At 56.1% G+C, this 12,760-nt stretch overlaps 3 protein-coding genes across 3 annotated transcripts; 2 read left to right on the top strand and 1 right to left on the bottom strand.

Annotated features, from left to right (window-relative positions):
• Positions 1-1,595: 1,595 nt before the first annotated feature.
• Positions 1,596-2,852, bottom strand: CDEST_04888 (uncharacterized protein; the record flags this gene model as incomplete). The annotated part of the gene is given in 4 exon segments (XM_062921047.1): positions 1,596-1,731; positions 1,743-1,891; positions 2,022-2,091; positions 2,728-2,852. The coding sequence occupies 4 exon segments, from the start codon at positions 2,850-2,852 to the stop codon at positions 1,596-1,598; spliced, it is 480 nt and encodes a 159-aa protein (XP_062777098.1).
• Positions 2,853-3,047: 195 nt separating this feature from the next.
• Positions 3,048-3,299, top strand: CDEST_04887 (uncharacterized protein; the record flags this gene model as incomplete). Its single annotated transcript, XM_062921046.1, has 1 exon — positions 3,048-3,299. One exon carries the CDS (start codon positions 3,048-3,050, stop codon positions 3,297-3,299), a length of 252 nt encoding a protein of 83 aa, XP_062777097.1.
• Positions 3,300-8,280: 4,981 nt separating this feature from the next.
• CDEST_04886 (Putative p53-like transcription factor, DNA-binding domain superfamily, NDT80 DNA-binding protein) lies at positions 8,281-12,504 on the top strand. Its single transcript, XM_062921045.1, has 3 exons — positions 8,281-9,794; positions 9,861-10,232; positions 10,333-12,504. Exons 1-3 carry the CDS (start codon positions 8,920-8,922, stop codon positions 11,093-11,095), a joined length of 2,010 nt encoding a protein of 669 aa, XP_062777096.1. The 5' UTR covers positions 8,281-8,919; the 3' UTR covers positions 11,096-12,504.
• The last annotated feature ends 256 nt before the right edge of the window (positions 12,505-12,760 follow it).

The following is a 12,760-nucleotide window of genomic DNA, read 5'->3' as shown; positions in this document are numbered from 1 at the left end:
CAATGGCCAATCATACACCTGGTGGATCGAGCAGCGGCCAAGGCGTGACTGGGCCCATCAAGGCCGTTAGGGGCTCCCTGGTGGACCGACTAGGATGATAGCTGGTCAGACAAGCAAGCGGCAAGCCACCTGCACCAAGAAATCCGCCTCGACGAGAGGCGTGACGGCCCCGTGCCCGCGCGATCTCACAGGAAATTCGCCGTGAACCCCCTTGGACCACCCCGGATGGTTACATCCAGCAAGGGGTGCTTCCGCCGCGAACGTTGGTCTGCGACGAGGTCTGCAGCTTGAACGGGGGGGGCGTACTCTTTAGGTGAGGGGCGTCAAGAATACCGCAGAAATAGTACCAGCTCCGGACACGCATCACCCGTGGATTGCGAGAATTGAACGAGTAGTCCTGCGAGGGTTCTCAGAGAAGATTGATATTACCAGGGACCAGACTAGGGAAGAGACTCAGCCTCTGGGGGCACAGACTTTTTCTTGGTTTGGTGGAGGGCAAGCGGGTAGTTGACAGCGGGAAAACAGGCCGTCCAGGGTGGTGTGTGACATTCGGTGGTGTAGCTCTAGACGATCCCGCAGTGGCGGTACAGGAGGAACCGTGATCGACCATGTAGCCGTGCCGCCGGGGACTGCCAGTCAAGGCTGTCTCCAAGAGAGGGGAGTCGTACGACAATCATTTAGCGGCATCCCGAAAGAGCGATCCGTAGAGGTGCTCGGCAAGTCGACGTGGTGGTTGTTATTGCTTGTCTGTTGTCAACTTGCCGTGTTCGGTAAACGGAGATTGTGAGGCTTCGTTCCGGAACCTACGAACTGCAAAAGCGGTCGATGAAAGACGCACGTACCGACCTGACCCGCAACTCGCTTGCATGCGGAGCGAAACAACGCGGCAACGAATAGACGGTGCCATGGATGGGCAGAACAAGTCGGCCTGCGCTCTATACTGGCGTCTGATCAGGTCCGTTGTAGAAAGTTGCTGATTCAAGCGGTGCTCTCTGAGGCCAGCTCCAGATGCTCAAAATTGCATCGAAGGTCTGCGCGGGAATAGTCGTGTGCACAGACACAAGGCTAAGATGCGGTCTACAATGTCGATTCTGAAGTGAACTGGTCTGAAGTTGATGTAGTTCCCGCAGCGTGCTACACTGCTGTGCATCGATTAGCGCTGTCACTTGCATGCGTAGCTCAACGGCTTGGATTGTCGGTGCAGAGAAGCGCAGACCAGCAGTCGTGTCCACACTCGCTGACACCTGCTGTCAGGTACTGTGAGTAGGGGAGGCATCATCCTGTTTGTGAGGGGCTGACTAGGTGGCGAGAGCGAGCATTAGATACTTGAGCCGGTATAGAAGCGAACTGGCATGTTGAGGCAAAGTAGACGGCATCGACATGGGCGAAGGGGAATAATACGCGTTACCGCGGCAAAGCAAAGTAGGATTGGCGTCAGGACGGGCAAACAGCGAAGACGAGACCGACTTGATGTGACGACAAGGTAAGGTAAGACAAGGCATCGCAGTCCGGAAGCGCGATGTGAGATGAGATACGGTACCTACCTAGATAAATGAAGGTGAAGGCGAAGATCGAACTGGACTCGCCGCTGAACTCTACGAGCTAGAGGGTAACCAATAGCGGAAGGCAAGGTGCATCGTGTACGTAGAGCGAAGGAACCGAATGCAACGGCGCTGGCGAGAGTCGCGATAGACTTTGACTTTGGGCGGGCCAAACAAACGGGAGTAGGCGCTGCGACGTACCTGAGAAGGAAACACGAGCGGTTGTGCGCTTCGATCCCGTCCACCCCTCTCTGTCTGCTTTCTAGAGTGCGCGCGCAGTACAGAGTATAGCGAGTCTCATTGTGGGGGGACGTGGAGAAGGTGACGGTGATGTGCCCTCGATGAGGTGACTTGCTTGTGGGCGTGGGCGAGGATCAAGGCGGGCGGGGGTCTGGGTGCCGGTCCAGGGTCCTGATCATGATGTCGAAGGCCCCGGGTCTCAGGGGTGTTAATTGGAGGGGAGGTGGCAGGAGCAGGCACAGCAAGTAGTTGGGGCCCATAAAGGTCAAGCGCAGGCACAGCAAGGCGACTCGAGTCGTTGCCCTGCGTTCTGCGAGGTGAAGAGGAGCCGTGATCCACCGACCCTGCTGTCGATAGTCAATAGTGCGCTGCGACGACAGGGAGGTAGGCAGTTGAGCAGGTGTTGACACGGCATGCCGAGAGCATAAAGCAGGCCGAATTGCTGAGGTAGGTAGGTATGTATGTAGGTAGGGTAGGGTAGGGTAGGACAGGTCAGGTATCCATCCACAAAGCAAGAAGAAGGTTCAGCGGATAAAGTGGGATGAAAAGGGAGCCGTCGTCGAATGTTTGGCAAGAATCGGAGACCGGACGAAAAGCCGTGGGAAGTGGGTAGGCAGGCAATGCCCATGGCATTCCAGGCCCGAAATTTAATTTGGGCGGACCTCACGTAGAAAGGGAACAAGGGGTGCGTCGTTGTTCGCAGCAGGAAGCCACAGTTATCTCTTGAAGACGGAAAAAAGAGAGAGAGAGAGAGATGGAGAAGGAAAAGTGTACCTAGACTTCACATTGGAAGTGTAGACTGAGGGACGGGCCTGTTGTAGGCATGTGAATACCTACTTAAATATCCGTAACTGGGTACAAATATCCGTTCACACTTGCTTTCTGCAAGTGCAAAAGCTCAAGTGGAAAAAACAGGTGGGTTGGCGGAAGGAGCACGCACACGTACGTTCCCGGACCTGTGACCCGTGTGAGGAGGTCCGACAGATGATACGTCCCTATCTGGGCAGAAATTTCGAATGGGGGAGGCAGGAGCACCTCAGGAAGAAAGATGGGAGGTGGAGCCGGGCCCATTAGGGGATACGATGCTGACTGGCCAGCTTCTCAGCGGGATTGATTCAGTCCCCCGGCTCTGATGGCACTTTTAGCCTGGCCAACCCTGTCCGGTCCAATTTGAGTTTTCTAGTCGGTGCGGGTTAATATCGGCATCACACACTGTGAGGGGCACTGTACTCCCCAGCGTCAAAACATGCAAGAACTATCCACTCAATGACCGTCCAAGCGCTGCTGGAGTGGCGGGCATGCTGGATTAGGCGCTGGGAAATGGAACTGGACAAGAGGCCTGGTACGCATGGTGGCCTGGACCTGGGTAAGGGGTCGGTGAAGAAGAAGAAGAAGAAGACGGGGGAGGTCGCGACGGTGGCACTGGTCGCTGTGCCGGGGTTCATGGTAGTGACTAACCTGGCCGGTGACGGGGCGAACAACGGGGTGACGGAGATGGAGGGGGTTGATGGTGGATGAGAGGGCGCGAGGTTGGCACGAGGCATCAACCATGGGGGGGGGGGGGCACAGTTAACAAGGCTCTAAAATGGGAAACTTGGGAACGTCTGCCTCCGGTCGCCGGGCGGTGCTTCGCTGCATTCCGTCTCTTCCCCCGACGACCCGACATCACACATTAGAGGGAGGAGCCACCGGATTCAGCAACTAACATACCTACCTAGGTACGGAGTAGAGGCAAGAGTCGAGCCACGAGCCACTAATGAGCCATTCATGGCACGGACGAAGAAGAAGGAGGGGCCGAGACGAGAGTTACACTAGCAGAAGCAGATGCAGATGTCAGTGTCATTCGACACCTGCTTAGACTAAGGATCTACATGGCCAGTTTTGGACGCGAGACTTACTAGAGCAGTGTCCAACATACCTGTAGACTACTATACTTCACGAGTGTGTGCTCCCAGTTTGCGCAGCGCACCAAGAAACTTCGGGTTACGGTCTACTTGCGCACCCGCACCTACTCTGGCTCCTGCCTCCCTCCTCTTTCTTTCCTCCGGCGAGGGCTTGCTCCGGATTCCGGCCCCGTTCCGCCTCTCTCAACCTTGACCTTGACCTTGCAAAACGACGCGACACGACACGACACCTTGGAGCAATGACCATGGGCCATGGCTTTGATCACGGGCTAGTTATTTGCTGTACCTAGAACCCCAACTCTTCTCTAGTTGCGCCTTTTCTGTCGATTCTGTCTTTACATTGCCAGTCGGAAACACCCTGCATACCCGCATCGACTTCCCTGCTGCACGACCCGACTCGCTCCAAAAAGTCTGTTCCTTGCCAACCAACTGAGGCAACTGGGCCGACCTACCTGTGGGCAGAGGCCCGGTACTGAACCGTGGATTCCTTGGATGAAGAGGGAGGGGACATGTCGTCGAGTCGTCAATGGTCGCCGTCAGCAACCCGCACCTCAATCAATGTCCGTCAACGCGATCGTGTCTGGTAGAAGCATCAACGCCGGATATTGTCTTACCTAACCCTGGTTCAATAGCCTTGGGCCCAGTCACCAGTTCAAAATCGAGAATCAAAGGGGCGCAGCACCTTCCCATATGGTATTAAGACGATGCGCGTAAGCCAAAGTACCGTGGACGGATAGCTCCTCAAGCGTGGCCTTATTACTGGCCGACGACCTCAGGCATCTTTGTAGCACAACGCCTTTGGAAGCGTTACGTCCCGCCCCTCGTGTCCGCTTCTGCCCTCCACCCTTCCCCGTGGCCCTCAACTTGGCCGGACGACACTCCGATCGCATCTCGCTCGGGAGACGGCGCGCGAACGATTCTCCCATCGGCTGGCCAGCCTGCCAGCTTGTCCCTCGGCACTCGCGTCGACATGAGTATGCAGCTGGTGACTGACCACCTTCTAGAGGCACTTCACCTTTTGCCGCGCGCGCCGCCTTGCTCGACCTGGCCAATGTGGTCACCGCCGCCACAGCGAGACCCTAGGCCAACGACGCTTCTCAACAGCCATATTCGTTCGCCGCTGCAGCCGTGGCTCGAAGCTTCTGCGACTACTGCAACAGCTGCATCTCCTTTGCATGTACCCGGCCGTGACCCTTACCTCCCCTCGGCGCGCCCCCCGTACCAAGACGTCGTCCAAGGTCAAGCAGAAGCACAAGCACACCAAGCCAAGGTCGAGATCTCCACCCCAAAGGCACGCCGTTACTAGGGACTGCATAGTGCCCGCACCTTGAATCCTCTGTACCTTGCCTCTCGATGAGGTGCCGTGAGGTCAGGAAGGCAGGCGGTCAGCCGCCATCACCTGTCCTCAATCACACAACGATTCCCTCACCCATGTTGGTACATGGAAGCAGCTCAGGTACCTTACACAACCATCCAGACGCCTGCAAATGGCAAGCAGGCATGCCTCCCCTATCACTTCCACGTCGGTTGCCATTGCCTCTGCTACATTGCTTACGGGTGCCGTTACTGTTCTTCCCCGGGGCTACGGGTGAGACAGCTATCCTCCGCGACGTCCTGCCATAGCACACCAGGACGATGCTTACCGATTTGCTGAGCCCCCTTCCGTGTCGATTTTTTTTTTTTTTGCGTTGACTCGATTATTTACCATGCATCCTGGGACGCGATAGGTAAAATTGCGGTTTTTTCCCCTTTTCTTTTATCGTTTCTATTTTAGGTGACAAGACCGACAGTCTCTTTTTTTTTTCTCGTGTTTCCCAGGGACTCCCTCCTCTTCGCTTTGGTAAGGAGAAGGTGAGCGAAGTATCCAAGCGCCCCTCAATCCCGAGCCCCAAACAGACAGAGAGAGGCTGGAGCCTGGAGGGCGTGATTCAAAGGGGGGCGAGCGATAGAAAGAGAGAGGGGGGAAAGGAGAAAAGGAAACAAAAATACAAAGATATTCTGCGCACAATTGCCAGGTACCTTGGCAGGAATGTGGCAGCACGATGCCAAAGATGCGATGCGACTGGTTCGTAGGATTCCGGACACGGCACCTCGATTTTGGTCGAGTGGGTTACACATGGGCAGACGGGGACTACGGGGACAGCGATACGTACCCAGGTATCCCCCCCGGTTACAATCCGGGTTCCATCAACTGCCATGATGAGGACCGACCCATCAACCCTGCGCCTTTTGCGGACCCCTGGTCCGGGTGCGGGCACAGACTGTTAGCTTCCCCTTTCAGGAACTCCTCCCACGAATATGCCTGTACTCCTCCGCATCTCTGCTTCGCGCTCTTTTTTATTTCTCTTTCTCTCTCTCTCTCCCTCTCTCTCTCACACTCAGGGTTTTCGCGGTCTTTACATTACTCCAAATTGTATTATGTGGTTTTCGTACCTCTGTACCTCCTTCTTCCCTGACGATCGTCCGTCGTCGCCACTTCGCGTCACTTGTTTCTCGGATCGTTGCTGACTGGTAACATCGTCTGCGGTCCTCAACCATAAACTCTCGCTGTTTTCCCCCCCTTCTTTTTCGTCGCCGCCCACTACATTTGTGAACACCTTGGCCGAAAACCGGCTATGGCGAAAGAGAGCGAAGAGGGCCCAGGAGATTACGCCTGGCCCATATGGTCGTTAGCGCCCATGTATGTAAGTCATAACGGATCTCCATATGAGTCTAATCATGCGCAATGAGGCCTTGAGATACGCAACCGACAGCATCGCGAGTCGTGGGACCGCATTCGATATGCCATGGTATCAAGCATTCTTGACCGGCCGGCCCAACTACCTTCCTCTTCCTCACAAGAGACCCAGGTCTTCTCGGCCTGCCTTCGTCAACCCACACCCCTCGCAAGAAATGCCAATCCGGCATGTACCTCTTACTGCGCGGCATGTCTGGTCCTCTACAGAGTCATGGCACTTGTTGACCTGACGGCGGAGCCCGAGCACAAGAAGAGCAAAGTTACCACTTGAACGAATTACGCCGTTCATAGCCTTGCTTTTGGAAACCACCCCCCTCCCCTTCCGCCAAACAACGGCGGCGATGGGGGAGGGGTCAGAGACATTTCCTCTTGCCTAACCAGCCCGCCAGCAAAAGCCTCAGTCAGGCGCCTGTGTCTATTATATTAACCGTCTCTTAATATTGCCTGCCCACTCCACCATACCCGGACAGGGATGTCGCGACTGGATATGTGCCCCAAGCGAATTCAACTCGTCCCCTGGTCTCTCGCAATCTTGTGAACCGATTCTCTTCCCCTCCCTCCCCCCTCCTCTTCCGTCTTCCACACGCCCCTCACCACACACACACCTTTCCGTTTCCTGCCTTTCATCGGCGTGTCTGCCCAACGGCCATATAGAAAATTTACGGGTCACTGGCCTACGACGGCCGTCGGAGGATTCTCTGTCTAGTCTTCTCATCAAGCTACGCCCCCTCCATGACACCTAGGCATTTCGCTGGGGATTTTCCATTGGTCAGCAGGGGGGGCGAGGGGCCTTACCAGCCTACGATTTCTCCTCAAGAGATGGTCCCCGTGTGCCTCCGTACGATCCATGCTAGGTTCTTCTCCGTCCCTCCATCTCGGCGGAGCTACTTACCGCACAGCACATGCCACCCTGCTCGCCGGGGTCAGTAGTGCCAACCCTGGAGGCTTGCCGTCAACTCTCTTCCATGCCTTTTGTTGCTAGCAATGCCAGTTTGTGCAAGGGATTGGCTCACACTTCCGGCAGAAGCGGGGATGCGTTGAAGCGTGTGTGCTAGGCATGGGAGTGACGGGGGGAGACGGGGAGAGTAAGCAGCGAGACACAGAGAGAAGGGGGAGGGAGCGACAGAGAGAAAGAAGGAGAGAGAGAGAGAGAGAGAGAGTGTGTGTGTGTGTCTACTGCTACTCCTTATGCGTGTGTCCAACTGGGGCTGCTCGACCCGCGTGCGTCCACGATAGCTACCTGGGTACGTAGGCAGATGTATCCGTATGCAACTTGCCTATCGCAAGTTTATGTGTGGGTGCAGGTATGGATATGCGAGGTAGTTGTAGCGTGTACGTACGGTTCACCAGGTAGGCCGATTATTCGTACCTATGGAGTAGGCGAATAAACGTTCTCGGTGCGCAGTTTCCACGCTGAAGCTCTCCCCCTCCTTCACTATGCTCTCTCTCTCTCTTTCTCTTTCTCTCTCTCTCTCTCTCCCTCTCTCCCTCTCTCCCTCTCTCCCTCTCTCCCTCTCTCCCTCTCTCTCGCGAGACCAAATGCCATGGATGCATTTTCATAACACACAGAAAGCTGCTGCTGCTGCTGTTACTACTGCTGTGACAGGACTAGAACTCCTTGAATCTGGCAATACTGAACTATGCTCGTTTGTTCTTATCGAACGGTTTCAGTGCCGCCCCTCTCTCCGTCCCCCCCTCCCCCTTCCCCATAACGCCGCCTTCTAAGAAGGGTATTTCCCTAAACCTGGTCGCCTCTCTGCAGGGCGCACCCATACTTCATCGTCGTAGCTCCATTACGTGCCTTGTTCTTCCGCTCACCAGATCGCCCGCTCCTCCCCCTTCCCCCCCTTCCCTTCTCCTTCTCTTTCCAAGTATGGTTGCATGCACTGACCGTGCTGGCCAGAGAACCCCCGTTGCGTTGTACTGGTGACCTTGCCTTGACCGTTGCCGCTGAAGAAGGCACAACGTAAGTCAACGGCCCCAGCATTGGAATATCCCGTTGCTGTCGAGACATCACATCAACTCGACTCGACACAAACTCGACCTTAGCTGGCCTCCCCCAGCCCTGCCCCATCAGTGTCTCCACCCCAGAACAGTGCCGAAGATTTTCACCAGACACCCCCCTCCAACATCTACCGTCCTCTTGCTACCTACCCATCCCACCCCATCAGAGATACAAGTATACATCTTTCCCTGCAACCTTAAACATGACCGTTGTCCATTGAACCTCATCTTCACTTCTCTGCCTCTTTTGCATCTCTGACTCTTCGCCGCCACTGCTCGACAACCTCAACATCGACATCGATATTTACAGAAAGCAGTCGCCCTCTCATACTACGACCCTGCTTGCCCCTTGGACAAGACGGCCGTCCAGTCATTGTGTGTTTACATGCCTTGTTGATCGCTCAGCAAGCAACAACCACATATCTCTTGTGTGTGTGAAGAGGCGCGCTTGGGTCTGGAACAGGACTACAGCGCTCCAGAGAGGCATGCTCTAATGTCAACCACGGTAACCTACCCCGTCATGGCAGAGCTGAAAGAGCCGGCACATTCCAACTTGTGGTCGAACTATGGAAGTCCCGTCCAAATGTCGTCTAGATTCAACAACAGCCTGGATTCCGGCCTCGGAGGCCACTCTGCCAACTCACCACATGCAGGGCGCCCAAGAAGCACCCACCCGAGTGTAGACCACGGCTCGTATCCCTATGGTCGTTATCCTCAGGACGAGTCGGATGCCTACGAAAGACACTCGCATCCCAGCCTGTCGTCCCACCACAGCTTCCCCAACCTCAAAAGGCCCTACTCGCAGACCGACCAGCCGCCCTACCAGGAGATTGTCCAGGACCTGAGGGACGACGGCTCCAAGCTGACCGTCAACCACGACCATAAGCTGCTCTCCTTCAAGAGGGTGCAGGACAAGCACACCATCGTCGACCAGCATGGCCGGATGCAGCAGCTGGAGCTGTCGGCGCAGCTGCACGGGATGTTCTTCCTGTCCGAGATGCCCTCCAACAGCACCGACGGATCCATCCTCCAGCCCGAGCTAACCTGCTACCGCCGAAATCTCTTTCAGATCAGTGGTTCTCTTATCACCCCGCGAGGCCAGCTCTCTGTCATTTCCGAGACGGGCGAGACGGTACCCGTCAACAACACGGAAGTAACCATCTCCGCAATCGAGTCGGTCGACGGTCACCCCGTCCGACTCATCGTTATCCCCTGGAAGACACCCCCGCCCAACTCGCCGGAAATCACGCAAAGCCCCGACCAGGAACCCGCGTCGCTCCCCTTAATCCCTTTCCCAGACGATGGCACGGAGGCTGATGGAGAGTACGCTGTATACCCTATCGGCTGGCGCCGGTTGCAGTTTAGAATGTGAGTAACATCCCTGGGCGCACTCGCGGCAGCGGCCCTTGGCTTGACTCGACTAACCTGGCGAAGCGCAACGGCAAACAACGGGCGACGGAAGGAACTACAGCAACACTTTGTGCTTCACCTCAAGGTGGTTGGGACGTTGGCCAGCGGCAGCAAGATCGTCCTCACCGAAGCAACGACGGCGCCTGTCGTGGTCCGTGGCCGCAGTCCTCGCAATTTCCAGGCCAGAAAGGAAATTCCCCTGCTGGGATCCAGCGCCGGCTCCAGGGGCCAGGCGTTGGTAGAGACTGGACTGGGTATCGTGGCTGGGCCGTTGGCCATCAAGCCGCAGGAGGCCAAAGCCAGAGGACTGGACATGCAGATGCCCCGGTCCGCCTTCACATTCAACGCCGGAGGCCCCAAGATGCCAGGAGCGCCGATGGGAGCCATGAGATCCAAGTAAGCCCCCCTCCCTCGCATGCCAAATCAGTCGCTCGATTGGCATGGGTGGATAGGGTTCACACAGCACGTCTGAAGCCAACTCACTAACGCACGACAGTTCGTATCCCAACTGGTCGTCCTCAAACCCTGTCTCCATGTCGCAGCTACCGCCGGCCGGCTCGGGGAGCTACCCAGCGACCACAATGGGAGCGGAGCCCTATCACAAAGGTGCGCTTTCAGGCGGGGGGAGCTTCAGCGGAGAAGCCCAAGACTTGCCATTGCAAACGTCGATGCCACCGGTGCAGCTTTCGTTGGTGGCAAACGACCAGCAGCAACCACCCATCAGGGCACAGTACGCCTACGTGCAAAGCACGACTGCTCCACCGCCATTGTCGGTGTCGGCGACGGCGATGGCACCAAACTCGGATCACGCGCTCAATGTGCCTAGATACGTGGACAACGCCAGGCCGACCAAGAGCCCGAGGCATGCTAGCCAGCCATCGATTGGCTCCATGTCCCACCACGAATCCTCGCCCGAGTACCGATACGGGTCCTCGTACGGTGCCGTTAGCAACAACCCCAGCGACATTGCGCCGCCATCGTACAAGACGGAGGCTCCCACATCGCAGTCGGGTCCTGCTCGGGACTACTACCCGCCTTCGAGCTCGTGGACGACGACAGCGGGCGAGCCGACGTCGACGGTGGCTTACAGCAACAGCGAGGGAAGGCCATACGGTTTTGCCGACCAATACCACAGCGGGGGCTCTGCGCCAACGCCCAAACAGGAACACGGCCCTGCCCCGCCAGGTCCCGGGTCTTACAGTAGCGCCCACCGAGGCTCTTTTGATGGTATGAACCATTATTCCTGGAATGGCAATTAGCTGCGCGAATAATACTGGCTGCCAAGTTGCACCATACGTCTCCAAGATACAGGGAACGATAATAGGTCGGGCCCCGATGGTGGTGCCCAGGCCGAGAGAAGCAGAGTTTTTTTTCTTTCTTTTTCTTTTTTCTTCTTCTCATGAGGCCAAAGCTGCTTTCTACCTGCCTGGCACGGCAGTCCTAACCGTGTACTACCTACCATACCCTCAACATGGGGCCAGAAGAGCGACTTTGCGGGTTGGGTTTTGATTTTTTCAGTGTTCAAAGGAGGCAGAGAGGTTTCGCTTCCGAGGCCTGATGAGGCATGGACTTTCAACGCCGCCGGCAGATTCTGCACGTCCATGACGAGAGGACGTCAACCTCGACCGGCGGCCAAGTCCAGCACTCTTCGGCGTTGGCATGCCTTTTATGTTTCCATGACAGGACCGGGCCCGAACATAATTTGGGCAGGCGCAGATTCAAGATGGTCGAGTCGGGCGTCGAAAGACGGAGGAGGAGCATTTTCTGGTGGTGGGGCATTTCCAGTTCATACGCAAGACATCATTCGACGTCGTCGAGCGCTCTGACCCGGTCTTTGTATCACCGGCTCCGGGCCGCGCTGCGACCGACATATTCCAAGGAGGGAAGGGTTTACTTAACGATGTATATGGTATCTTTTGGTTACATTGCCTACCAGGCATTGGGAGAGGAAAGAAACAAAAGGAATTGCGGTCGAGTCAGCATCGCTTTTGTCTCTGATGCACCAGCGTAGGTGGTGGGTGAAGAGGGGGAGAGAGAGAGAATAGAAGAACACAACGCGGGGAGACTTGTTGTGTGTCTCAACCTCGAGGATCGGATGACGTTGGATCTGACAGTGGTCTTGGGAAGAGCCTCATCCCATCCGAGTGGTTTGGGTTCCGCCACCCAAGCCAGGGATGGTGGAGGTCTTGGGTCGGTTCGACGGGGACGGATCCAGACTGTCGGTAACCATCCGTACCTAGGTACCTATGGGGCGATGCTGGTGTTGAGGAACAGATGGTCTGTTGGTTGGCTGGGCTGGCTTGCCTTTGTTGGTGGTACCGGCGTCCATACAATGCTTTGGCGCTCTGTTTGTTTGTTTGTTTGTTTGTTTGTTTGTTTGTGCGTGGATCCGCACACATCATGGGCGGAAACTTTTCTTCCTGCTTTCTCCGTCTTGCTAAGAAAGAGACCGAGTTATCGGATGGGGGGAGAGGAAGAGAATGGACGCAAGGGAGGGAGAGAGTGAGGGAGAGAGAGTGAGGAAGAAGGAAAGACAGGAGAAAATAGGCCAGAAAATGCGCAATCACGCGAATAAGCAAATGAATAAGCATTCCAGCCCCAGTCCACTCGTCTCCTCTCTGTCTGTGCTAATAGGGACCACACAAGCTCGTATTAGGATACTCTCTCCGGTAGGTTGGCAGGTAGGTGGTACGGAGTAATACGTGAGAACGGATACGGGTACACAGGTCATTTATGGACTTGCTGGTCCGTTCTGTTCTGTTGGTGCGGACTGGCACACACGCACACATGCACACACGCACATAGCTTGGCACCGGCACAGCAGCAGCAGCAATGCGGGACAAGTGAGGGCTTCTCCTCTTTTAGGCTTCGTTTCGTTGTCTGACCGTGTCATCGTTCGTTCCTAGCATACCTACAATCGCCCG

This window comes from Colletotrichum destructivum, chromosome 3 (genome assembly GCF_034447905.1).
Source record: "Colletotrichum destructivum chromosome 3, complete sequence".
In the NCBI taxonomy this organism is placed as follows: Eukaryota; Fungi; Ascomycota; class Sordariomycetes; order Glomerellales; family Glomerellaceae; genus Colletotrichum; species Colletotrichum destructivum.
The sequence above is the reverse complement of the archived record's forward strand: the minus strand, read 5'-3'. Positions and strand labels throughout refer to the sequence as shown.